The sequence below is a fragment of the Aspergillus pseudoviridinutans genome, assembly GCF_018340605.1.
Source record: "Aspergillus pseudoviridinutans IFM 55266 DNA, scaffold_3, whole genome shotgun sequence".
Classification (NCBI taxonomy): domain Eukaryota; kingdom Fungi; phylum Ascomycota; class Eurotiomycetes; order Eurotiales; family Aspergillaceae; genus Aspergillus; species Aspergillus pseudoviridinutans.
This window is the reverse complement of record NW_025091283.1, coordinates 4,566,741-4,593,234: the sequence shown is the minus strand read 5'-3', so window position 1 is coordinate 4,593,234 and position 26,494 is coordinate 4,566,741. Positions and strand designations below refer to the sequence as shown.

Sequence of the window (26,494 nt, the reverse complement as noted above, 5' to 3'; positions counted from 1 at the left end):
CGGTTCTCCTCGCTGGGCAATGCCTATCATCAGACAATCATGGCCCCGCTTCTTGCATGTGGTGCACGGTTGGCCATGATTGCAGCGGACCTTACGCCGGCGGCAGGGATAGCAAGCCTTCTCCTGGGGCTTGCGCTTCCGGCTCAGGACGTGTTCGATCTCATCTCGGTCCATGAATGCTGTAATTGTGAAAACGGAATATCGCGAGGGGTCTGTCAAGTCTCCATCCCGGCAATGTTGGGAAATGGTTCTCCGAAGTGAAACCCCGACTGTGAAAGGGGAGAAGAAGCACACCGCTCGGCGCTCGGAATGTCTCGCATAGTGTTCTGCCACTTCCACTGCCCCTCCAGCTTCTTCCCATGACAACTCCACCACTGGCACCATCACTACAAACTGTAATCTCACTTCCTACCCCCATACCATTCAGCATGGCTAGTACGTCTATCTCTGAGCCCATCACATACGTTAGCTACATTTTTTTTTTTTTTTTTTTTGCCGCATAATAATTACGTTTGACTAATTATCCTCACAGAATTATCCATCATCATCTCTGTTACAAACGGCACAGACTTCTTGACCCTAACCTAAGATGTTTCCCTCTCAAGTATACGGGAAGGTATCSAAGCACTTCAGACAGCATCCTGTTAAAGCCATGTACTTGGTCGCTAGATAGACACCATTACTATTCCCGAACGCTTACTCCGAACACCCCTCGGAGCTTGTCCTCAAATGATACTGTACCTGGGCCGAGCGCATAACCAGGGGATGCAACAGTTTGCGAATGATTGAGATTATCACCTGTCCATTGATAGCTGTTGGATTGCGACGAAGGCCTACGGAATCGGGTGTGGAAATGAGTATGTGAAGGAGACCTCCGTATGCAGAGAGGTCTGGAGTTTGGCTTCGACCTCTTGGTCGAGCTTAAGAATGTATGTGTCGCGAAGTTTGTGTACTTCTACAGGTTACTATGATACGAACTCAATGGCCACTGACGAAAGAGAGAGATATAGTTCTTGAGATTGTCCGCCCTGCTTCGAAACTTAAGATTCTGTCTCTCGACGTCGATGGAGGGTCAACAAGATACATCCGCCGACCATAACACCTCAAAAGCGAGAGACTCAGTGCTCACATATAAGAAGAAGTGTTTTATAGCTCACAAAAAAAGCCAGGCCTTGGATAGCCTAGCTGTTATTTGGGTAGTTTGGCATAGAATTTTGCTGTATGCAATGTCCTTGCAAATGTTTGGCCTAAGGCGGCTATGATCTTTTTTGGACCTAATTTAACCTATTTGCAATTGACATATAGACTGTAGGCCATGACTGAAAAAGAAAAGCCTTTAAGGCAGAAGCTTTGCAGCCTTCTCGCCTCTCCTTTGGTGGTATAGCAATGAGTAAAAGCTGATCACTTCAGGACATGTAGATACCTCCGCCAGCCTGAATAGTTTGTCCAGTAATCCACCTGCTCGACGGATCCGCCAGCCATGCCACAACAAGAGCAATATCGTCAGCCTTACCAAGTCTGTGTTCTAAAGGAGTCAACATCTTTTGCATTTGGATGGCCTGCTCGGATCCCCCAGCTGCTGTAGCGCGAGCCATCATATCGGTTTCGGTAAGGGCAGGAGCCACAACATTGACAGTGTGGCCAGCAGCACCTAATTCTGACGCCCAGCCACGGCTGAGAGCTTCCAGCGCTGCCTTAGTGGCTGAGTAAATACTCGCCCCTGGATGGCCAATACGCCCCAGGACAGATCCGATATTGATGATGCGGCCTGGGCACCGGAGATGTGGAAGTACAGCTTGCGTCATGAAAATAACACTGCGGACATTAAGGTCAAGAACCTTGGTATATTCCTCAACAGTGATTCCTTCAAGTGGCTTTCCAAATTCCATGCCGGCATTATTGACAAGAATATCGATTTGGTCTCCAAAAGCAGCTGTCGTCTCGCTTACAATTTTTTTCGGAGACTCAAGGTCATGCATATCTGCCTTGATTTTGATAGCAGAAGCACCATTGCCAAGTTTATTAATAGTGGAGACAACTTGTTCCGCCAATGCCTCACTACTGGGAGACACAAATGTGATAGCCACCTAGTGTTGGGTTAGCCCTGTGTTTCCATTATCAAGAGCTGCCCTGACCTTTGCCCACGCTTAGCGAGCTCTAGAGCAGTGGCAGCTCCAATACCACGCGATCCTCCCGTCACAATGGCAACTTTGCCAGCTAATGTCAAATGCGGAGTCTGAAATTCCGGCGTCATATTGAGGTATAAATGGTTGAAATTTGGTGTTATTCGGGTTTTTAATAACTGAGGATGCTAGAAAGGAGGGTTTTATGTGCTATCAATGACCCTCCATCTATCTCTTTATATGCTTGACTCTATACGTAGACGGTGGAATAATTGAGCCGGCGGAATCGGGGCATTTGATTGATGGTGGGAGGAGCAGAGAGGCAAGAATAGGTACACCCTACTAAGCGGGGGAAGGTTTTGCTCCATGATAGTCCATAACCATCCTATTGCGTTCATATAATTCCTCGGTCTTCATCGAAAGTCATTCCGAGCTGTGGTAATTGGGTGGAGTGTTCGTCAACGTGGGCCGAGACATAAAGTTTGATTGTGTTCACTAATCTACCCGGTTTTATTGTAGATTTACGGAATACTTTTTCCCAGGTCGGAGTAACAGCGCTTCCGCCGGAAGGAAATTGCACACCCAGAATTGCTGCAATATTGCATAATTAGGTACAAGTATGATAATGTCAGAAGAAGTTAAGACCTACCGAATATAGAAGAGAGTAGATACTCATTGAAGGTCCATAGCTATACCTCTACCGCTATGAGCTGTGGTTGCTCATTGATGGGGGATTGCAATATAACCAGAGCACTTTAATAGTGAGGCCCAATATTTATACCAGGGTATCAACGTGGCTCTTACTGGTTTTCAGAAGAATTAACCTCATGCTCTCGCCACCAAATTAGCCTCGAGCTTAGGACTTGCATGCTTCTTCTGTGGGCCTTTTTTAAAAATCATACAAGGGACTACATATTGCTGAATTCTCTCACATAATATGTGGCTTTGGCTTTTACTGTCTCAGCAATGGCACGGCCATACCCCGTCCTGGTTGCATCCGCGACTTCCTTAGCGACAATCTACGTAAAGGTGCAGCGCAATTTGGGTGGAGTGAAATGATAGGTAGCTACTACGACCGGGTAGAAGAGCAGAATAGCATGCCTGTCACAGAAGTAGAGGGAGTGCATGTAACGCAGATTTCAAATGAAAATTCACGTATCATCTCATACGTAGCTCCATACTCATCACAGGCATTCACCTACCATTACAGCATACCATTTTGTCTTAGATTCGGGCTTGAAGAAAATATCTCAAGAGTCATATGCATTACGCCTCGTTCCACGGTCTCAAGTTCAGAGCACAGAAAGATACGCTCCCAATTCTGCGTAGCTATAGATTTCCTCTAGGCGGAAGCTTTGCAAGCTCGTCATCAGATAAAGAATCTTGGGACTGGATGAGTCAGATGAGAAATTGACACCCGGAAGATTCAGGGTGGTCTGTTGTGAGGCGGAGCTACTTAAGAAGCCTGAGTTGCTGATTCTTGGGTTACTACTGCAGAGATAACTACAGCAACCACTTAGAATAACTCAAATACTAACAGGGCTTAGGCTGGAGGTCGGTCCCAAAAACTCGATCCCAGAAACGAGTCGTCACGCCAAAAGAATTGTCCAAGTGCCCAAAGTGGTGGTCAAGATGGCTCCTCTTCAGATCCTTATAGTAATACGGCAGACTAACATGAGAAATCAGTATATCGTCCAGAGATTCAACAGAGTATACTTACTTGCAATAGTGAATAAGATAATGGGTCATGTCGTAGCAGATGTAGCCAACAATACCTCCACAGTATACTAGGATAGCTGCATACCAACTATAGAAAGAAACAAACTGGACAAGTTTGTAAAATGGGCTGGCAAGGATTAGAAATAGTGCGGGGGGCATAACCAGCCGCTTTCTATCCATTGGTAAATAATGATGGATGCCATGCAAAAGAAAATGAAAGGAAAGCCCAATTCTATTATCTGGAAGCCATCTGTGGTGGTCAACGTAAGCGGTTAACGTAAGACCCAGATGAATAGATTGAACCCATACTTATCAATGTGAAAGAGAAATCTGTGTATTGTATACTCGATTAATGTCCACAGACAAAGGCCAATGACCCAGTATGCAGTAGCCATCATATTGTTACCTAGGCCAGCAGCTGCCGTGATTGTCGCGTAAATGACGGGTGGGAACCAAATGAGAGGCACGAGGTACCACTCTGTCTTGCTCAAGGGCTCGAGTATGTTCCCAAAAAGAATGGCGGACTCTCCAGCTTTGTAGTAGTGCGGACGGTGGACCTCCTGCAGGTAGAATTCTCTCGTGAACCCTCCATACCACAGCTGAGGAAATAGAGGTTTGTTCAAATCCAGGAACCTGTGTTCATGATATTTTTTGACGCGCTCTGTCTCTCCAGGAATCTGCTCGCCTTCCATCCGAGTATCAGTATCTGTATACACTCTCTCTGGCATAGGCTGATCCTTACTCCAACCATCCATAACGGCTTTTGATGCTACCTCCGAGTCAACGAAACCAATGTGGTATTCCTCGAGAATCTCATAGGCAGCATTAGAATGTCGATGAATGGCGGCGTCAGCTAGGACATCTCCTAAGTCCGTACCGGCGTGATTAAGGATTAAGCTCATTCCCCCAGGATGATTGACAAGAAAATTCGAGACATTATAAACTTTTGAGCCTAGAGTAACATAACATGACTCGGCAGACCTGTGTTTCCGGATATCTGCCGCAGAGAACTCGTGTAGATTGGCAGGCATTGATGAAGAAGAGTTCATGATTTTGATTGTGTATGATTGGCAAAAACTAACGTGTTCATAGGCGTGTCTAACCAGGCTGACCACAGTTTACTTAGTAAACTGTTATATCTTTAAGCAATTGGAGGGCATATAGCAGAGAAAATGCCATGGGCATACAACAAAGCCGAAGCCTATCCAGATCAAATATAATCATGTTCAATCGGCATAATTGTTGTGCCGACTGTTCCAACTAACACTTGTGCGGTCCTGATACAATAGCTGATTCTAAGATATAGGTGGATCCAGGTGTGTCGGACTGATAATTAGCACAAACAGACCAGCAATCCACCCTAAGAACCGCAGCCTAGCTAGCAATACTGGTGATTAACATCTCTCTACCACTTTCCGTGACTTCCGTCTTAACCATAGGGGGCCCTCCCTACCACCCTAATTAAGCGTATTTTGCCTTATCTAACAGGCAATATATGATAAGTATACAGTTAAACATCATATTGAGTAAGAAAATGTACAGATACCCTGAGGTATAACACTAGGAACCTATGTGGTGATTCGAATATTTATATCCCGTGACTAACAAGGAGGGATAAATCATATATATATTATCAATCATCCAACCCGAGAGGGGTTAGGTAGCTGGTGGATCAAGCCGATCCCTTTTTTCTGATTCTGTCATCTTTTATTCAAATCGCCACTTGACTGCAGTATGGTTGCCGAACAATCTTGAGAAGCGCCTCTGGTCACCATCCTTTCTAAATTACCGGAAAGACGGGAGCAGCAATCACACTCATAGTTGCCCCTGTAATCCGTCTAGAAGATCCTTCCATTCTTGCATTCATACTCAATATGTCAACTCATCATTACGAATATTCCTTCTTCCGCATTGCCAAAGACAATACGATCGCCTTATCTGTCAAGAAGTACAAAAAGCTGCGTCTCCAAGCATCGCACCATCCTCGTTCTCCTCTAAGTACGATATCGAATCGCCCCTCTTGAATAACGAGCGGGTTACTCGCCTAAACTCAAACGAGAAAAAGACCTCCACATGCGCCGCAACATCCATCAAGAACAATTCATCCCACCCACACGTCCCAGAACAGAAAACATTGGTAGGTCAGTTGACATTACGTGGCCCGCAGAGTCGAGAAGGCTACATCCTAGCCGAGGAATCCGGCCAAAAGAAGCCCCCGAAAGATGGGACGATGAACTTTGGCAAATGCTCAGTTTGTTCACACTTCTCGACCGTCGTAGTCAGGGTCTCAGGAAGAAGCTGTGACAAGAGGCATTGGATTACCTAGCTTCGTATCGAGAGTCTCCGCGCGAGGTCTGGGTGCAGTTGATGGCGAAACCGGAGACCATGCTACAGCAAGATTGTACTGGGAGTTAGGATTTGCGGAGACTGGGAAATGTACTCTCGCTGAGACTTTATTTGCAAATGGGGATAAGGGTCTGCTACGGGAGAAGTACAGTTTGAGGAGTGCGTTGATTATGATGTTAGTGATCAGTCACTCGTGATTGTTGAGTGAAGAAAGGTCCATGGTTAGTCTGTTCGCATTTAGGCGGGAGTGGCAGTCTCTGGGTAATACATCAATCACCACCAATCCCCAAACGAGAAGGCTGTTCCTGTGTCTCTACTGTATTAAGACCTGCCGGCTTCAAGGCAGTTCTTGAGAATATAACCCTAATACAGCGTCCAGTCCGTAATATTGACTCTATGACTCACGAATAAAAGTCGTTTCATCACTTATCGCGAGGCTAAATGCCGCCTCAACGTCCCTACGGAGGAATCCTGGAGCACCGCCCAGACACACCCCCCTCAAAAGAAGTTCTGTTCAAATTTATTTTCAGCATCCCTGCGCATCATAGTGCAAAGTAGAGGAGGCGTACCAAAGACAAACCTTTAAGAAATTGGTCCACGTTAAGGATCTTGACACCTGGCCGAATATCCCAGTCCAAAATCTCAGGGGACTCAGGTCCTGGACACAGTGTCATGTCCCTGCACGGCCCAAGGGAACGGAATTCCGACAGATACATGTATGACTGGGCGCCTCCAATAACGAGTCCATTCTCTTCGAGCCACCCCTCAATATCCCGCGGATCAAACCACGTGTCCTCATCATTCCTAAATGGCGTCTGTTTACTTAACGGAACATTTTGGACAATATTCGTTCCTGCCTGCACTTTTTGGTAGTGAGTCCCGGCGCCACCCAACCTATAGACATATGCGGTTTGATAATCGGCATTGGTCCGCAGCAAGGTGTCGAAGGTCGAAATCATCGTGTCGGTATCCGAATATTGGAAAGAATACTGGAAGACGCGGGTGACATCCGCCCTGTCCGCATATGGACTGGTGAGCAGGTGGTAAGCGCGCTTGATGCAACTAAAATAGAGGCGCTGAGAGAAATTCCTCGGCAGCAGGGTCCTGGTTCCGAAGGACGGAGAGGGAAACAGCTCCAAGTGTGACGCAAGAATGGGCATTGACATTCCGATAGGCACAGAGGCTGATACTGGCGATACCGTAGCGCAAGAGGCGTAGATATTGGAAGAGTCGCCTAGCCTCGATGGATGGGAACCGTCCCTTGAGTTATGATCAACACGTCTACCGCCACGTTGAGATTCGCTATGAGGCTTGATGATTTGAGAAGCAGATAAGAAGTCGCGGGTGATATTGTTGAGTTCGTCCGCGAGATCGGGATGCCTCTGGATAATTGACGCCTTTTTAATAGCGGATATTAGATCAAAAAATGACTGTCTCATATTGTTGATTCGGTTTTCAAGATCCGCCACGTAGTTCGTGCGAAAAGCAGCTTCCTGCTCTTTCCGATTTCTGTAGGCCCGCTGTGCTTTTCGGACTTGATTCCGGCGTCTCTATGTACAAGTCAGATAATGCCAACGGAATAAGTAATAAGCTTCTAAGCCTACCTCCGCTAGGCCTCTTTGCGCGGGGTCGATTGGGGTTCGGCCTCGCTTTCCAGTTCGCAATCGGCGAAGATCTTCCAAGATCGACGAGGTATAGTCATCTCCCACGCTTTCACCTGACCGTTGAACCTGACCGCTAGAAGCCGTCTCTGGAACAGAAAATTTGGAGGACATTGTGGTTGAGATTTTAGATAATGGTGATCAGGATAGTAGTGGTAAGATATATATATCTCTGCACCACTTTTCATCCTCACCTTAGGGGCCACCCTATCTCCCTACTTAAGCCTATTTTAGGTTATCTAATAGGTAATATATAATATTTATGTAGTAAATTATTATATTATTTAATAAAATATATAGATACCCTAGGGGTTGAGGTATAATACTATGAATACTAGAGGTCACCTGACTAGATAGTATGGATATATCCATTATCCGCAAATTCCGCAAATTCCGCAATCCAACCCGCCTGGATATGAGGGTGGGATGGAATCAAAAAAACAAAATACTATTGTGTCTGATTTGTGATTGGTTTAGTCGGCACCACCAACCTCGCAGAGTGCCAAAATCCATGACATTAATTCAGATGTAGTTGGGGTGTGTTTGCTGTATTATCTGAGTTATATATCTCTGTGGCAACCCCTATCCTGGCATTACAGGTATGTATATACATACGGTGATCATAAACAACAGCTAACAATGACACCCACAAAAATGTTAGAGGCATCAGATCTTGAGAACAATGCCAAACACGACGACGTCCATCTTCCCCCGACGACAGCTGAACCAGCTACATATCGATTGCGCAAGCTACTTACAGGCCTCCAATTCCAACCCGCCATATCAGACCCTGGTCCGCCACCAGACGGGGGATTTATTGCATGGTCACAGGTTCTTGGGGCGCATTTCACCGTCTGCAACACGTGGGGCTACATCACCACCTTTGGCATGTTCCAGTCCTACTACGAAGAAATTCTCCCGCAGTCCGCATCAACTATTTCCTGGATCGGTAGCGTGCAGGTCTTCCTCCTCTTCTTCGTGGCCACCCTTTCTGGCCGAGCCGCCGATGCCGGGTTCTTCAAATTGGTCTGGTCCGTAGGAGCGGTCCTCAATCTAATTGGTATCTTCATGACATCGCTATGCACTTCCTACTGGCAGCTGTTCCTCGCGCAGGGGCTTTGTATGGGTCTCGGGTGCGGATTGATGTTTTGTCCTGTTCTGTCCCTTATGCCATCGTATTTTGCGCGCCATCAATCGCTGGCTGTGGGGTTGGCCGCTACTGGGTCTGCGACCGGAGGCCTCATTTTTCCTGTGGTCGTCGAGAGGCTTCTTCCCCGGGTTGGATTCCCTTGGACGGTTCGGACGCTCGGCTTCCTCACGTTCGCCATGTTATTGGTGTCATTCGTCCAGCTCAAGCAACGCGTCCCGCCCCGAAGAAGCGGGCCCCTCGTTGACTGGACTGCCTTCCGTGACCCTGTCTATCTCTTCTTCGCCGTCGGCATGTTTTTCAACTTCTGGGGCCTCTATATTGCCTTCTTCTACATCAGTACATTCGCCCGCCAAACCATTGGTTTAAGCCAAACGGCATCCATATACCTCCTTCTGATCATGAACGGAGTCGGGCTCTTCGCCCGCCCGATCCCTAATCTCCTCGCCGACATGTACACGGGTCCCCTCAACCTTCTCATCCCGTCCGTCCTACTGTCCGGCGTAATGCTCCTGTCCTGGCTCAGCGTTTCCACAGCGCCAGAGCTGTACGTGTTTGCCCTTTTCTATGGCATATTCTCGGCGGCCGTTCAGGCCCTATTCCCTGCTACCCTGGCTTCACTTACGACGGACATGGAGAAGATCGGTGTCCGTATGGGGATGGTACTCAGCATCGTTGGCTTTGCTGCGCTTACTGGGTCCCCGCTTGCGGGGCTGCTGGTTTCAAAGGGTGATGGTGATTTTGTATATGCCCAGATGTTTGCGGGGTTGTCAATGATAATGGGAACGGGAATGATTGTAGTGGCGCGAGGGTTTCGAACCAAATTTGTGGCAAGGGTGAAGGTGTGATTCCCGACGGTCCCTGGAATATTTCACCTTAAATTTATATTCCCAGTGGCTTAACTGCAGTGTTGTGAGTCTCCTCTGCTAAGTTGACAGTTATTCTGCTTATTTCTTCTGTGGATAAATAAATATTATTACTGTGATGTGGGGCTGGATTAATGTTGATGGTAATGATGAAATGCGCGATCCCAAGGAGAAGATATGGCCTGACTCCGAACATTCTGGAGAAAAATAATTGTTAAGATTTGGCACAGTTGGACTGGATATGCAAGCAGCTGCTTCAATAGTTAGCTGATATTGGTGAGTCACCATCTGCAGACTCGTCTAGATTTCCCACCTCACGAACTTGAATGTCTTCTGTCTCTGCGTGCTGTGCGAATTGAGTCATTGGGCCCAGTTCTTCATTATAATCATTCAGGCTTGGAATTCTACATTGTGGTGTAGTTGGCTCCAAGCTGTGGCGCCGGACTAGATTCAGCGCTGCATGACGGAGAGGAAAGTTGACTTGACTTGTTGTCTCTGGTTACCCTATTGCTCTGTGATACCGGCTCTCTTCCTGGTTCTTGTGGATCTTCAAAATCTACACATGGAGACCCGCCCAAATGGTGGAAAAGTTCATGACAAAAGTCTCTCACCAGCTGTGTAGTTCGTTTCTCTGTGCTGGCACGGCTAACTCGCAGCAGTAACAAGGACTTTTCCTGTTCAAGCTTGATCTTGTCAGGGGGAAGATCTGGAGATCTGTCTTTGGTCTCTCCAGATCAGCTGTTAGAATGTGCACTGTGCGGCTTGACTCCTGATGAGCCCGATCGACAGCACTCTTCCTCCCTCTATGTTGTGGTTGGTAGTTGTAAGATTAGCTTTTCCTTCTAAAGACTGCGGATCCGACTGAGATATGTGTTCTCTGCCTCCTCTGGAGCAGCGTGATCAGCACACAGGCTGTTGCACACATCTTCCAGTTGGCTTTGGATGTCCTGGTTCTCTTGTGATATTAATTGGAGCTTCCTATTTATGTAGCCAATCTGTAGGATGTAGGCAGAATCTTTCTGACTGGCAATAGATCCACAGGGATATGCTGAATGTCTCCTGGAGGGAATAGGCGACTCATTAAAAGATGTGCTCTTTCGCGAATTAGCCAGCACGTTTGAAACACTTGTCCATGTGACTCTTATTAGAATACTAGAACTTCCAAAATTCCAAGTCTCTTCACCCGCCCCCCCAAAAAAAGGCTAAGCAATATACGTTACAGTCCCTTTCTTGGCAGTAAATTGTTTCCCACAATATATCTTCTCGAGTACGAGCCGGGGAGTGGAATAGTTCAAAAGGAAAAATGGATTGGAAAGAAAAGAGCTCATCTGAGAGCTATGCATTGTTGGCTAGGTGTTTGAACGGTCAGCGGAAGTTGCCGGAACCTCAACTGCCAGATGTGGAGCACGAACCAGTGATTCTTACACCAAAGGATACTATAACCAAGAACAATCACTTGAAGGACTTCCCTGAGTTTTTATTCTGTGGCAACAATACTCCGAAGGCGACTCAGTAACTGCAAACGTAACAATGGGCTCTAAATCCGTCTATATTATGGATTTGGCTTCGTTTTTATTTGTGCTTATGACAACATCGAGCAGATCATCGTGACGCCAGTACGCTATAGTATGATGTGCAGACAATGTTGAACCAAAAAATAGCTGGCATGATTTGGGGACTGTATGCTTGATATGTCATAGACATTGCAGCACTAGAGTCCAGATGTTTTCGGGGAAAGTGATTCAATCCAGCTAGGATCTATATAATAGAACAAGATTCCCTGTCTATACCAGCACTTTTGTCTCTTAACATTTATGATCTTGTTATCTTTTGAGGCGATCCTGAACCTTACAAGAAAACAAGCACTTTCTCCCCAGTATTGCTGAGCATCTGCATAACATCATGCCTACTACGCAACGTGTTGAAGACGGCCCATACGGTGGTCATGGAGGCAGCTACTACAACGCCGAACATGGGCAACATAAAATCAAGAAAATTGACGCCTGGGGACGGAGCTATGATGGCTATGATGTCGTTAATGGATTCCAATTCACCTGGGATGATGGCTATAAGGGCCCGCTTGTTGGCCACCAGAACCCGAATATCTACAGACCGTTCGAGTTCGAGGATAACGAAAAGATAACTTCCATGACCATCCGCGCGGGACACGATATAGGCTTTGTCGACGCAATTGAGTTCGACACAAACAAGTCCCGCCACTATGAGGTTGGTGGAAAGGGAGGTGAACCAAACGTAATTGAAGGAGAGCACCTTGGAAATGGTGATTGGATTGGAGCTGAAGGCAGGGACCCTATTCATGGTGCTGACGCAGTTGTGGATAGCATCAAGGTATTTTTCAATGGGGACTGAAAAGTTACGTTAGTTGTGTATGACAATACCATTTTTGATCTTATATGGGCTGACAATTATAGGCCGCATAACTATGTTGTTCCTCAGATGTAGCAGCTGTCTTGACTCTAGGTTATAGTTTTCACATTTCCTTCTTGTGCCAAAATTTGGAGATGCTGAAGTGCTTGCTGGTCATTTTATTAGTATCAAGTAAAGAAATTTGTTTGATGGCTCGTGCTACGCAGCATGCCATGGTATGGGTATTTACTGGTGTACTAGATTTTTCCCAGACTGTCATGCGAATGCAATGATAATAATATTTTTGCTCCCAGTTTTCTCTTGAATCTATCCCTGACAAAGTTAGCACTACTATTCGTCGCTTCTTCTCAACAGAATCACAGCATCACACAGTGCTCTGTAGGGGAGTAATCCGCCGTCTGAGCTTGACCTAAATGGCTAATCTCAGCCCCATAGCTTGATGTGACTCTGAAGCACTTCACAACCTGTGAACCATGTATTTGGAGATGTGAAAAGTTATTTTTGGAGAATGCATCTGCTCATAGTACTATCGCTAATCAGACAGAATCCGAAGGAAGTGAATAGAAGCCACGCGACCTTTCGACTAACAGCCCCTAAACTCCCAGTTCCTAGTTGTGCAGGGAAATACGGAGGTAGAGTATTTCTCTATGCCCTCAGTTGCCTTCCATTGGTTGATCTCCATGGCAGCGAGGTCGAGATACCCATGGGGATGGGAACATGTGGATGCTCCGTTGGTGGATGAGGTCGAGGATGGATTCATGATGGCGAAGAGCTTCCTCTCAAAATTTTCAAGATAAGAGCAAATGGTGAAGAGGCCTGGGATGCTGACTGGGTTAACGGACTGAAGCTGAGTGAAATAGGATCCCGAACCCGCAGACGAATCCATACCACTCCTTCTCTCCTGGAAGCAACTCAGGGAGCTGTATGATCTCTGAGTATTCTTTGTAGGCACAGTTATACTTATTCGTCGTTCTGAACCATTTTTGGCTGACTGATAGATATGGTTGGAAAGGGTCTTTGAAAAGCATACTATGGCTTGTAGTTAGAAATATAGGTATCATAGTGGTGTGGCTAGAATACTAGAAAAATAGGTGGTAATTGAATTACTAGGGATCACGATCACCTGATTAGGTAGTATGAATATATCTGTTATCCGCAATCCAACCCACATGGATATGGGGGCGAGTTGAATAGGTGGTGGATCAATCCATAATTGGCAGGGGTTGGATCAGATATGGTGCAGATCAACCCATATCCAACCCACAACCAGTCTTCCAATCAGGCAAATATTCACATTTTTTTCAAATAAAAGTATGTTGCAAAAGAAGAATCTTTAGTGCTTATCAGTGTTAGTCATAGCATCAATCTTCTCACGAGCACTCTTAAAGAAAGCTGCTATTTGCTCAGGAGTGGTATCACGCTTGGGCACATTAAGGCCCTTCTTAACAGCCTCACGCTCATCAATCTCCTCCTTCCACTTTTTCAAAGCAGGGAATTCACCGAGGTCAATCTCAAGACCAGGTCCACTGCGCACCCAAGAGTAATTAGCAATATCGGCGATGGTGTACTTGGGTCCGGCCAAGTAAGGGCTCTCCTTCAGACGGGAGTCAAGGACAGAGTAGAGGCGCTTGGTCTCGTCAATGTAGCGCTTGATACCGTAGTCAGAGCGAACATTGGCGAAGAGACGGAAGTGGTTGGCTTGGCCTGGTACAAGTTAGCACAACCCGTGCTCTATAAAGTATACGACGGGTCGTCTCAAGGAAATTGAGTATAACCGGATGGAAATGCACTGAAGAATAAAGACTTACCCTGCATAGGTCCTACTCCCCCCATTTGGAACATGAGCCAGGCGAGCTCTTCGTAGTATTCGGGAGTACCATGAGGGTAGCTGATTTTGTGTTCGGTATCGTACTTATCAGTCAAGTAGAGCATGATGGCCCCACTTTCAAAGACACGCTGTTCGCCATCCTTGATGGCCGGAATGCGCCCATTAGGGTTGATCTTAAGGAACCACCTAGGTATAGTTAGCGAATCAGCGTTCGTAGAGAAGCTTGGAGCCAAGCGATGCTATTTGGAATGTTGCATCCGAAAGAGAGGTCTCCAAACCATCTAACGATGACTGGAGGGTCAAAGAAGATTGAGGGATGAACATACTCCTCTTTCTGAAGGTTAGTGCTAATGTTGATTGGCTCAGTCTTGTAAGAAAGTCCCAACTCCTCCAGAGTGATGGAAGCCTTGACACCGTTGGGGGTAGGCCAAGAGTAAAGGGTAATATCCGAAGTCATGGTTGAATTGAATCTTGCTTGCGGTATGGCAGAGGATGATCTCGGTAAAGGGGGAAAGCTCGCAGTAAGCAAGTGAACTCGAGAATTGGCTCTTGTGGTTGTGCCCGCAACAGATAGAAAGGTGCGGGGCAGCATTTAAATAAACAGAATGAGGAGCGGCGAAGATGAGCAGAAGGAGGGATAGAAACAAAGTTTTCTTATTAATATAAAAGATGCAACAACTGTAAAGGTAGTTGTTTTAGTGGACAGTATCCAGCGGTACGGTATCTACCTACCTATATTATTGGCGTCACAAGGCAGATTGGACTGGCGGTTACCAATCACCAACACATTTGTCAGCAGCTTTGAAATCCTGAAATCACTCTCGGTCTGTCAATGCGCCGAGTGTCCATCCGCTTTACTTCTTGGGGTATCTTGTATCTTGTAGTTAATACGCAGTACCAATTATCCGCTCTCTGATAAGAGAAGAACTTCGTAGCTTTATTCACTTCTGTGCATTTTCGTCTTTCCTAGAGTTCTTCATCTCGGCTTCCCAGTTTCCGTACGACTGTAATTGAAATGGTACTCCACTCCGGATGAGGGACGGACGGATGTGCACGGGAATTTATCTGACATCTCCGAGGTCGGTTGAATAGGTGGTGCCGTGGTGGATCAATCCATAATTGGCATCGGTTGCATCAGACATGGCTTGGATCAACCCATCTCCAACCCACGACGTGCCCAGCTCGACATTCTTCTCAGCATTTAATACATGGTGGAAACAAAATTAACACATTTAACCCTCAGATCTTGGTTCGGTATTCCAAAGGACAAAATTAACCCCGACATTTACCAATTTCTATGGATCCTATCAACCTAAATCACACTGGAAGGTACCCTTAGGATGTGTATTGGTTCCCTTCTTCGATAACGGAATATAAATATATTTGACACTGGGAGCGACACGCTTCCCCTTCTAATCAAATATTTGACCAACTCGAACCACCGCTTCATTGTCTTGACAGTCAAAATCCTTTCTGAGACGGTGCCTTCTGCTGGACGGGATTCTTGTAGTACCCTGAATGATTACTCTCATATCCAAACAATTCAGCTCATGTAGAAGACCTGTACCTAGTGGACCAGCCAGCACTTTGTAACTGACCCTGGACCAGCCCATTTGGCGATGAATCCTCGCAAATCATGCAGCTCGCAGTCTCTTACTCCTTGTGTCAGCTTCTTTCGAAAGAAAGAAGTTAAGTCCATCTTTCGAAGTCGGTAGAAGGTGAAGTGGTTTCAGCTGGTGTGTGGGTGCAATGATCTTCGGCAGTAGGCATGCATAGCTCACGGATCCTGGCTTTCTTTTATGGAATGTAAGATCATAACGAGCAAAAAGGATAAGAACAGGACTCATTGAATCTGCGTTGGCAGTAGGGGTGCTGCGCACGGTAAATTCGATGCTCCTATTCTTATCAAGTCATCATAGCTTCATTTGAGAATGCGTCAATCACAATCTGAATCAAATATGGTCGTAATGAATTCTAGCAGGAAGTGCGGGATTGCCTTGTCAACAGTACGACACCATCAGGGCTGGTTTATTCAGTGTTGGCGACGTACTGTGAATGGCGGACATATTCCGCCAGCTCCCTATCTCGACGGCCACTTGAATTGCGACACTCATGTCAGACCGATAGAGTGGCCGGTGAATCCCTCTCGAGTCATCAAAATTTGTGGAATATCTCGGACAGGCTTTATCCTCTTGCTGCTGGGTGTCTCCAAATACGAGGTTTCAGCGGCGGGGGAATGGAAACCCTGCATACGGATATTATCCAGCCGGTTTGGCAAGTCACCACGCAGTTGTTAATAGAACTGCCTGTTCAGGGGATAGATCTTGTGGGATTTACCTAACCGGATGTAGAGCCGACTCGATAACACATAGTCCCTGCACTCAGGCTTACAAGAATCGCATAGTCTGGCTAATTACAGCGATAACCCCCTCGTGTACCATGGTTACATTGCATGAAGAGCAAGTTAACAGGTTTCCCGACTAAGCCGTGTAGATCCGGCCCGTTATCCTGAAGGTTATCTCACATAAGCCAATTCGGAGACGGTATTCCCTGAAGAGACAGATCTGTTACCAGGGCCAGAAATACATTCGGATTACTCGTATTCCGTTCCCATTCCCAGAAGACGAGCGGTGTGTCCCCTCATGGCCAGCTGGCCTGCGATACCCTCACTGCCTACGACAAGAAAGACAATAATACTAAGCTTTTCCAAGGCTTTCCCGAAAATCTTCACGTTTGCCCATGAGTCAACTAGATAATATATTTTGACGCCTCTACAAGGATCATCACGCTACTCTCTCAATACGAGGGAACTAAAGCACTGGATACGAGGAGACCAAACCGTCCTGCACTGAGTTCTCTGCTCCACCAGTGAGCAACTCTCTAAGGCCTCACGCTCTATCAAACAGCTTTGATTGGAAGTCACTAGGCAGACTTCATTATCTCCCGACTGTACTCAGCGCCGGAAGGTCGTTATGCTTGCATGATTACGACAAGCTCTCGGTTTGGCAAAGATCTGCAAAATCATGGTTGCTCCTGTGCAGCCTCTGTTCCATTCTCGGTCTATTCGCAGCGGTTCCTTGATCCATGCCATTGCTCTGCGCCATCAAGAAACACCCGATTCCGGCCAGGCACCAGCCGTATGCTATCTTAATCCTCCTTATTGGGAAGATCTGGACGAAGCCTTAGCCCCCGTTCAGCATGACTAACGCTAAAAGCCAATAGCTTTGCGGGTAGGCTTCCACCCCTTGGAGATCAGCTAAGGTCAGAGGCGCTGGCCCAGCATCGCCGAGATCCGGGAAGGCGCTGACGAGCCGGTCGCGGACGTAGATGGCTTCGAGACTTAGCATGCGCCACTGGCCGTGGCGAGCGGCAGCGCTAGCATCAGGACCCGTGTCCGAGCCTGCACACTTCTCGAGGCGGGTCGCCAGACGGATGGACGAAGCTAGCTCGTACTCGACGCCATGCAGCATGATGGCACTGGTAATCAGGCAGAAGGCCTCGCTGGTGGCGCGGCCGCCGCTGACGCGGATGTCGACTGGATCGAAGGAGGAGTGGATGTGTTTACTTTGCCCTGGTGGACTTTGGCTGACTGGTGGAAAAAGTCCTCGACGGGCCATTCGTACCTTGAGGCGAGCAGGAATCAGCTTGACACGACGAAAAAGATACGGACGACGGACCATGCAAAGTTGATGTATGTCCTTGATTCGTCGGGGTGGAAGGCAGCCTGGCACAGATCCCACTGCGCTGTATCGCGGTAGTAGTGCTCTCGTTTGAGGAGATTGGAGATCTCAGTATGTCTAGTGTCAGAGCTGCCATTGTTTTTTAGTGAAGAGACAACTATCCAACAGGATAAGTAGATGTGAATGAAGAGACAGTTGCCGCCATGTTGAACGATGTACTAATTCAGATACGCCCTTTATGAGTGCTCGGCAGATCTCTCAGCAGTCAGCATTACCCAAATGGATCCATCGAGCCTTGCAGGAGTAAGATAATTATGTCCACATCTCGACTGATGATCAGGGAAAACTGCCCTTCGCTAGCATATCACGCCATAAAAATGCAAGTTGCAACCATGACCTGATGGCACATCGGACCAAGTCGATAGAGCGGAAAGATCCCGCCCTCTATATCAGTCTCAATGTGCTCCGTGGCTAGGTCATCACCACACACGTGTCCGTAAGCCAGCAGACGTACAGTGCCATAGAACTGCAGATCTGCCACGACGTTCACCGAAGACAGATCCAGAACCGAATATGCCGGATTGGCTTGATGAAGGTCCTTTGCAAGATTCGCGTGCTGATCGGTCACAATATAGACGATCACCTGAAAAACCTGTCTAGTAGCGAAATTGGCTAAATGCACCCCTGCAGTAACCCAGTACCGTCTAAGTAAGCCACTAGAATCACTGATAGCTCCGGTCTACACTGATCGACAACGGGACGAGTAGTATGCTGTCGTATTTCTCGCTCCAGTGGGGTTGCAGGATTCGCAGGTAATTCGTCGAGGACAATATATGTTGCAGGCGTCTGATACTCCTTAGCCTTGAAGAGAAGATCTCTAATCTTGCCGAGGGACAATGGATTATTCGTATTGACGCCCGTACCGCTGAACCGTGTTTAGTAGCCCAAGTAGAAAACTTGCCGGACGTACTTGCTTCATCTACCCAGCTGCAAGCCTGTCGTTGTAGACATGAGGGCATTATTGGCAACTGCTATCTGCTAGGAAGCAGTGGTAGATCGGCTCGAATGAGGTCGTTGGAGCAGCTGTCAGAGGCCAAGATTGCATTGCAGCCCCCATATAAACTTGATATATGAGCAATCATGTATACAATTGAGGACAGTGATATGCCAGAGCACAGTGCATCCATGGCATGCCACGGGCATACGCCGGACCCACTGTTGTTACCACCATGACTGCAAGGTGGCGTTCAAGCCTTCGGACGTGATAATTGCAACCAGGCATCGATCTGGCGGGAATATTGCTTGGAAATCCCGGCCAGGATGCATATCCATGTTCAATCCCAGCAAGCGTAAGCCGACGCGGAATGAGCTGCCTCAGGCAAGAGGGCAATCAGAGGATACCCACGATAATCCTTTTCGCCCCCGGAGTGCAAAGGGCGTGTGCCAAAACTACCAAGCATTCATTGCGACCCTAGTTGGGCCGAAGGACACCTATCTGGACAATATTTCCTGTCCTTCCAGGGCTATATAATCTCGGTATATCGGCAGGCTTCCACTCTTTTGGTCTCCCCAAAATACCAAGCAGCAGGACCGTCTTTGCACATTTCCAAGCCGTATACTTCCTTCAAGATGTCGATCACGCATATCCTCGCTTTCCCTCACCAGCATGCAGACCTTCTAGGTGCAATGTACGACATGAATGTCCGATCCAAGACGCGTTCTCAGCTCCGCATCTTTCTCTCTGCTGCTGCGGCCGTGGTCCGTGAACATGTTGATAGCCTGGACGGCCCCGAACGTGCAAGGGTTGGTTCATTTGAGGATCTTGTGGACCTCGCGGAGCGATTCGCCAAGCAAGATCACCCCAGTGCGGTCGCTGAAATAGTTCTCTTCACCATAGTTCAAATGGGCCAGTTGCTGATGTAAGTGCTTACACCTGAACATTTGGAAAACCGTGCTGACGGATGTGTCCCATAGCCTTGCAGAAGACAATTCGTCCATCCTGTCTGGTACAACCGGTGACGTGGTTCTCCCTGTTGGATTTGGTATTGGATTGATCGCTGCCTCCATTGCTGCCACGGTGACCAGCACCGACGCTATAATAGCTCTAGGGTTGCAAGGCATAGGGATCGCCGTCCGTCTAGCCATCGCCTTAGAGCGGACGGGGAGGGCTATTCAAGACTCAAACGGCATATGGGCCCGTGCCGTCCCCGGCATCAGCCAGAGGGGCCTAGAGCAGGAACTGGAAATTGTCAATAGTACGCTAGGACCACTCCACCAGGCGTATGTTGGTCAGGTCTTACCTGGGAGCGTGGTCGTGTTCGGACCACCTTCCACCTTGGACACACTAACGCAGGGACCCGACCTCGCTTCAGTGGTGACAATGCCGGATACGCTCTGCCGGTGTCCGATGTACGGCTCACATCTGCCACCCCTCGACGTCGGCCAGGTAGTTGGTGTCTCGGGGCTCCTCGAATTATACCAAGTGAAAAGGCCTCTATACTCCGCCCACTCTTCTACTGGCTCACTTCCTGCCAGCACCCTAACAGAGCTGTTGCGCCGTGTGGTAGTCGAGATCGCACACAAGCCCATGCATATCGAGAAGACAGTTAGCACCTTAGCGGCCGCTATTGAGGCCTCTACTAAGGACGACGCGGTCCTGACAACAGTTGGCTCAACTTGGGATGCATCTACCATGCAGGACCTCCTCCTGCAACATGGACAAACCGTCTCCCTCGGCGAATTCCCATCCTGCCCAGCGCCCTTTGGCAGCAATCTCGACAGCATCCCACCAGACGCAATCGCTGTTGTTGGCATGTCTGGACGCTTCCCTGAGAGCGACACGCTGGACGAGTTCTGGCGCCTCCTGGAAACAGGAACAACCACGCATCAGGAGATTCCCTGCTCGCGGTTCTCCGTGGACGACTTTTACGACCCCTCTCGCTCCAAGCACAATGCTCTGCTCGCACGCCACGGGTGCTTCATCAAAAAGCCGGGCGACTTTGACCACCGTCTGTTCAATATCTCGCCACGCKAAGCCTTGCAAATGGACCCTGTGCAACGCATGCTACTCATGACCACATACGAAGCATTGGAGATGGCCGGCTACGCACCTGCCAGCGCTGCGGAGCACAAGCAGTCCCCGCCGAGGATCGCCACCTACTTTGGCCAGACGACAGACGACTGGAAGACGATCAATGAACAGCAGGGCATTGATACGCACTTCCTGCCAGGTGTCAACCGCGGCTTCGCGCCCGGCCGCTTGTCGCATTATTTCCAGTGGGCTGGCGGTTTCTACGCTATTGATACCGGGTGTTCCTCGAGCGCCACCGCCGTCTGCCTTGCCCGCGACGCCCTCGCGGCCGGTAAATACGATGCGGCGGTTGTTGGTGGGGGCACCCTGCTGACTGCACCCGAGTGGTTCGCCGGTCTGAGCCAGGGCGGCTTTCTATCGCCCACGGGTGCTTGCAAGACTTACTCCGATCGTGCTGACGGGTACTGCCGCGGCGAGGCCGTCGCCGTTGTCGTGCTTAAACGTCTGTCCGATGCCATCCGGAACAAGGATAATGTTCTCACTGTCATCGCTGGTGCGTCTCGCAACTGTAATGCTGGCGCAGGGTCTATCACGTACCCGGGCGAGGAAGCACAAGCGGCCCTGTACCGTCGCGTGCTCCGACAGGCGGCGGTGCACCCGCATGAGGTCAACGTCATTGAAATGCACGGCACTGGAACGCAGGCGGGTGACCGTGTGGAGATGCGCGCCGTGCGAAGCGTCTTTGCGTCCAAAGAGGGACCTCGACGCCCTCAGCCTCTTATCGCCGGCGCGGTCAAGGCGGCTATCGGGCATAGCGAGGCTGCAGCAGGGGTGGTATCCCTCATAAAAGCAATCCTGATCCTCCAGCGGAACTCCATTCCCCCGCAACCGGACCAGCCTTTTACGCTGAACCCGCATCTGGTTCCCCTGTTAGGGAGTGAGATCGAGCTCGCGAATGGCCAGTCATGGCCTCCCAATGGAACGACTCCTCGTTATGTCTTCGTCAACAATTTCGATGCTGCGGGGGGCAATGTGAGCATGATCATCCACGATCCCCCATCCTTCGCCCTGCCGGCGCCCCCAGCGGTGGACGATCGGCAGTTTCATGTTGTGGCCACGTCCGGTCGCACGGAAACAGCACTTGAGGCAAATAAGAGCCGCCTACAGCAGTACCTCACACAGCATCCCGACACGCGACTATCCGACCTGGCTTATACCACCACTGCGCGGCGAATGCATCATATTCACAGAGAAGCCTTCGTGGTAACCTCCACAGCGGAGCTCCTTCGGCAACTGGAACGTCCGGCAGTAGCGAATAACAAGTCAGCACAGTCGACGCCTGTATCGTCGGTGGTCTTTGCTTTCACGGGCCAGGGCAGCCAGTACGTAGGCATGGGTGGCACGTTGTACCGCACGTCACCCACCATCCGGGCCCTGCTGGACTCATACCAGGCCCTCTGCAGGGCGCAAAACCTGGATTGCCAGTTCCTTGATGCGATTAACGGATCCTCTTCCCTGGGCGCTGTGCCTAGTGAGCGCGATATGCAGGTAGCTACCGTCGCGCTCGAGATCGCCCTCGCTCAGTATTGGCAGTCGCTGGGACTCCGTCCGACGCTGCTGATCGGACACAGTCTGGGCGAGTACGCAGCGCTCTGCATCGCTGGTGTGTTATCTGTGGCTGACGCCCTGGCCCTGGCCCACGAGCGTGCGACGCTCATCTTCTCCCGATGCACCCCAGCTGAGTCGGGCATGCTGGCAGTCGGTCTTCCAGTGCGCACCATCCGAGGGCGGTTGCAGGATTCCGCAGCAACAGCCGGATGCGAAGTCTGCTGTGTCAACGGTCCATCTAGTACCGTCGTCGGCGGTCCGATCGCTGCCATCGAGGCGTTCGAGGATTACCTCAAGTCGGACGAGAGCAATGGCAAGGTGGCCACGACTCGCCTGCGCGTTCCGCACGCATTCCACACTCAATACATGGACCCTGTGCTCGATGATCTTGAAACCAGCGCAGCCAGGGTATGCTTCCGTCCGCCCACAGTCGCTGTGGCATCGACACTGCTCGGCCGGGTCGTACAGCCGGGCGAGGATGGCGTCTTCAACGCGCAGTACATGCGACGGCACACCCGTGAGCCAGTCGTATTCATGGATGCTGTACGTGCCTGTGAAACGGCAGGGCTCATCCAGGAACAGTCCTTTGTTGTCGAGATTGGACCCCACCCCACGTGTGTTGCTCTGATGACAGCTTGCCTTGAGCGAGTGAGCGTGAATGCGAATCATAGTCTACGCCGCGGGCGCGACGACTGGGAGTCTGTTTCAGAGTGTCTGGCCGCTGCATATCGGGCACAGATTCCTGTCGATTGGACAGAGTTCCATAAGGATCACCTTGACAACCTGCGCTTGCTGCCTGGACTGCCGACGTACGCGTTCGACATGAAGAGCTTTTGGCACTCGTATGAGACCAAGAAACCTCAGGATGTCCCTGACGTTGCCGGTCGAGAGAATTTACGACTTTTGTCTACATCCTTGCATTCGGTCCTGCAACTGCGGAAGGAAGAAAGCCGGCTGCTTGCGACGTTTGCGGTGGACCTGACCGACCCACAGCTCGCAAAGGCCATCGGCGGCCACATCGTGGACGGTGTGGCCATCTGTCCAGCCAGCATCTTTATTGACATGGCGTACACAGCCGCGGCATACCTCGCAAGAGAGACCCGCAACGGCGCTGTTCCACAAGCGTCACTCACCACCTACGAACTGGCTGACCTGCGCATGCAATCTCCTCTGGTTCTTCGCGACTCAGATCCCGATGTACCGCGCGTTGAGGTGGAATCGGTCCTTGACAAGTCCAAAGATATCGTCAGCGTCCGCTTCTTGGCCCGTCAGGAGGCGTCGTCCGTGGAGTACGGATCCTGCGTGGTTCGGCTGTCCCAATTAGCCACGCCGCACATGCAGACGTGGTCCCGGATGCAGCCCTTGGTGAAGGCGCGCGTTCAGAGTCTGCAGGACGCAGCCCGGCCAAGGGAGGTCCACACAATGGACCGCCGGCTATTCTACAAGATCTTCTCCGAGATTGTCGATTACTCGGCGCCCTACCACGCAGTGGAGGAGGCCACAGTGGCAGCCGATTTTCGCGATGCGTCCATCATCCTCTTACCAACACCAGCCGGGGAGTTGGGCAACTTTGCCTGCAACCCCGTCGCCGTGGACGCCATGATTCATGTCGCTGGCTTCTTGCTTAACGCGGACGTGAAAAAGCCGAAGAACGACGTTCACATTGCCAATCACATCGGTTCATTGCGTGTCCTCGGCGATCTCTCGTCAAACAAGCCGTATATGGCGTACGCCACCATTCGACAGCAGGATGCAAAAACCGGAACCAGCCTGTGCGATGTCTATGTCGTTGATAAAGAAGACCATCTTGTGGCGCTCTGTACAGATATCTGCTTCAAAAAGCTTGATCGCGACTTTTTTGCCTTGCTGACAGGGTCTACTCGCGCGCTGCCAGCCAAACCACGCCCCACCACGAGTACTAAACGCATCTCGCAAGCACAGTTGAGACGAGCACCGGACTCTACTAATTCTTCAGGAATATCCACGCCCACTTCATCAGTGTCTCTGACGTCGTCCCAAAGCAGCCTTTCAGACGCCGTTAATCTCACAGCGGAGCTCTTCAAAGTGGTGGCGACAAGAAGCGGCATCAGCGTTGCCGAATTGAAAGAGTCAACGGGCATGACTACAACATTCTCGGACATGGGCGTCGACTCGCAGATGAGCATCGCCATCCTGGCTGATTTCCAAAAGGCCACAGGGGTGGAACTGCCGGCGGCGTTCTTCACTACTTTCCCCACTCCGGCCGCCGTGGAGAAGGAGCTGGCCAGTTCGCAACCGCTGGCAGATCTGTCTGAGCCAGCGCGTGAACATATCATTCTCATGGAGCGAGGTAAGGATTTGCGCGAGAACGCTCACAGCAAAATGGGCCCAGCGCCCAGCCAGCTGCTCTTTGCATTGGTAGCCCATGAGCTTGGCCTGGAAGCTCGCGACTTTACGCCCTCGACCACCTTTGAGTCCATCGGCATGGACTCGATGCTTAGTATTAAGATCACGGCTGCGTTCCAACACAAGACGCAGATCGAGCTGCCAGCCGCCTTCTTCACCGATCACCGAACAGTAGCCGACGCCCAGGAGGCCTTGGACGGACCATTAGAAATGCAGGAGCCGACTGCAAAAGAGCTGCCACTGAGCCAGCCTCTGGTAATTCCAGCGGTGGACACAAACCCAACAGAGGGCAACTCCTCCCGGCAGCATAAGATTGACAGCGCGGCGTCCCGGGCAGTCCTGATCCAAGGCCAGTCCCGCTCGCGCGCTGCCCCATTATTCCTCACCACCGACGGCTCCGGCACAGTCGAGTCCTACATTCACCTCAAGCCCCTCCCCGCTGGCCGACGCATCTACGCGCTCGAGTCGCCCTTCCTCAACTCCCCCGAAGACTTCGACCTCTCCATCCCCGAAATGGTCACCATCTTCCTTCGCACCATCCGCCGCATCCAACCCCATGGCCCATACCTCATCGGTGGCTGGTCCGCAGGCTCAATGTATGCGTACGAAGTCGCACACCGCCTCACAATGGCAGGAGAGACCATCTCCGCGCTGATCATCCTCGACATGCGGCCCCCCTCTCTCACACCCGCCGCCATTGTCACCGAGGACTTTGTCGAGAAACTCGGCACCTTTGAGGGGATGAACCGTGCCCGCGATCTGCCCGAGGATCTGACAGTGAAGGAACGGACGCATCTTCTGGCGACCTGCCGCGCGCTGTCGCGGTACGACGCGCCGGCGTTCCCTGTCGACCGGCAACCGCGGCACGTCGCCGTCGTCTGGGCGCGTCTCGGCCTCGACAAACGGGCGGACGCACCCGTTGCCGCCATGGGCCGTCCCGGATTGGATATCGGGAAGTCCCCGGATGAGATGAACCTGCAGGAGTTTGAGCGGTACTTTAAATCGTGGTTCTATGGGAAGAGACTGCAGTTTGGGACCAACGGGTGGGAGACGCTGCTTGGGGAACATATCGAGGTACATACTGTTGATGGAGGTGAGTACCCATTGCATCTTGTATGAGGAGATGGATGATACTGATGCTTGCAGATCACTTCTCTATGATGGCTCCGCCGTTCTCGGAGGCAGTTGGGGGGATTGTTGTCGATACTGTAACGCGGGCTGCGGCTGAGAGTGGGGTGTAAATGATTCTCTACTGATCTGTCGGTTCTGCTTTACTGTCAACGGATTGACAGCATTTGGTGAACTTGGGATTTGGATAATTCCGGAGGCTATGAACAGTTGTTGGTTTCTTCGTCTAATCCATTGAAATTCAAGAAACATTCACTTCCATAAATTTTAAAAATTCTAGACTTAATATTACGAAGCATACTAGATATCACTAGACTTGTAGAAACTAGATCTATTCCCTAAAATATTTCGAATTAGTAGATATTAAATAAATGAAATGACCGCCGGCTACTGTAGGAAATGAATTTTTTTAAAAATTATAGACTAAATATTACTAGACATGCTAGATATCACCAGGCTAGTAGAAACGAGGTCTATTCACTAAAAATAGCTAGAGTTGGTATGAATCTACCCTAAGACCTATCAGGAAGGCCTATCCTGATAGTTATCCCAGGGTTTCCCCACTAAGCTACTAGACCTAGGCA

General features: G+C 49.8%; 8 protein-coding genes across 8 annotated transcripts; 3 read left to right on the top strand and 5 right to left on the bottom strand.

The window, feature by feature from the left end:
• Positions 1-1,406: 1,406 nt before the first annotated feature.
• Asppvi_005376 (SDR family NAD(P)-dependent oxidoreductase) lies at positions 1,407-2,254 on the bottom strand (the record flags this gene model as incomplete). Its single annotated transcript, XM_043301299.1, has 2 exons — positions 1,407-2,061; positions 2,136-2,254. The coding sequence occupies 2 exons, from the start codon at positions 2,252-2,254 to the stop codon at positions 1,407-1,409; spliced, it is 774 nt and encodes a 257-aa protein (XP_043157234.1).
• Positions 2,255-4,114: 1,860 nt separating this feature from the next.
• Asppvi_005375 (fatty acid 2-hydroxylase) lies at positions 4,115-4,873 on the bottom strand (the record flags this gene model as incomplete). The annotated part of the gene is made up of 1 exon (XM_043301298.1): positions 4,115-4,873. The coding sequence occupies one exon, from the start codon at positions 4,871-4,873 to the stop codon at positions 4,115-4,117; it is 759 nt and encodes a 252-aa protein (XP_043157233.1).
• Positions 4,874-6,730: 1,857 nt separating this feature from the next.
• Positions 6,731-7,963, bottom strand: Asppvi_005374 (bZIP transcription factor; the record flags this gene model as incomplete). The annotated part of the gene is made up of 2 exons (XM_043301297.1): positions 6,731-7,738; positions 7,793-7,963. 2 exons carry the CDS (start codon positions 7,961-7,963, stop codon positions 6,731-6,733), a joined length of 1,179 nt encoding a protein of 392 aa, XP_043157232.1.
• A 540-nt stretch (positions 7,964-8,503) lies between these two features.
• On the top strand, positions 8,504-9,844 carry Asppvi_005373 (uncharacterized protein; the record flags this gene model as incomplete). Its single annotated transcript, XM_043301296.1, has 1 exon — positions 8,504-9,844. One exon carries the CDS (start codon positions 8,504-8,506, stop codon positions 9,842-9,844), a length of 1,341 nt encoding a protein of 446 aa, XP_043157231.1.
• A 1,920-nt stretch (positions 9,845-11,764) lies between these two features.
• Asppvi_005372 (uncharacterized protein) lies at positions 11,765-12,303 on the top strand (the record flags this gene model as incomplete). Its single annotated transcript, XM_043301295.1, has 2 exons — positions 11,765-12,211; positions 12,295-12,303. 2 exons carry the CDS (start codon positions 11,765-11,767, stop codon positions 12,301-12,303), a joined length of 456 nt encoding a protein of 151 aa, XP_043157230.1.
• A 1,280-nt stretch (positions 12,304-13,583) lies between these two features.
• Positions 13,584-14,535, bottom strand: Asppvi_005371 (glutathione S-transferase family protein; the record flags this gene model as incomplete). The annotated part of the gene is made up of 3 exons (XM_043301294.1): positions 13,584-13,954; positions 14,059-14,264; positions 14,405-14,535. 3 exons carry the CDS (start codon positions 14,533-14,535, stop codon positions 13,584-13,586), a joined length of 708 nt encoding a protein of 235 aa, XP_043157229.1.
• A 2,725-nt stretch (positions 14,536-17,260) lies between these two features.
• On the bottom strand, positions 17,261-17,695 carry Asppvi_005370 (uncharacterized protein; the record flags this gene model as incomplete). The annotated part of the gene is made up of 1 exon (XM_043301293.1): positions 17,261-17,695. The coding sequence occupies one exon, from the start codon at positions 17,693-17,695 to the stop codon at positions 17,261-17,263; it is 435 nt and encodes a 144-aa protein (XP_043157228.1).
• A 1,692-nt stretch (positions 17,696-19,387) lies between these two features.
• On the top strand, positions 19,388-26,023 carry Asppvi_005369 (polyketide synthase pks13; the record flags this gene model as incomplete). The annotated part of the gene is made up of 3 exons (XM_043301292.1): positions 19,388-19,677; positions 19,733-25,875; positions 25,929-26,023. The coding sequence occupies 3 exons, from the start codon at positions 19,388-19,390 to the stop codon at positions 26,021-26,023; spliced, it is 6,528 nt and encodes a 2,175-aa protein (XP_043157227.1).
• Between the last annotated feature and the right edge of the window lie 471 nt (positions 26,024-26,494).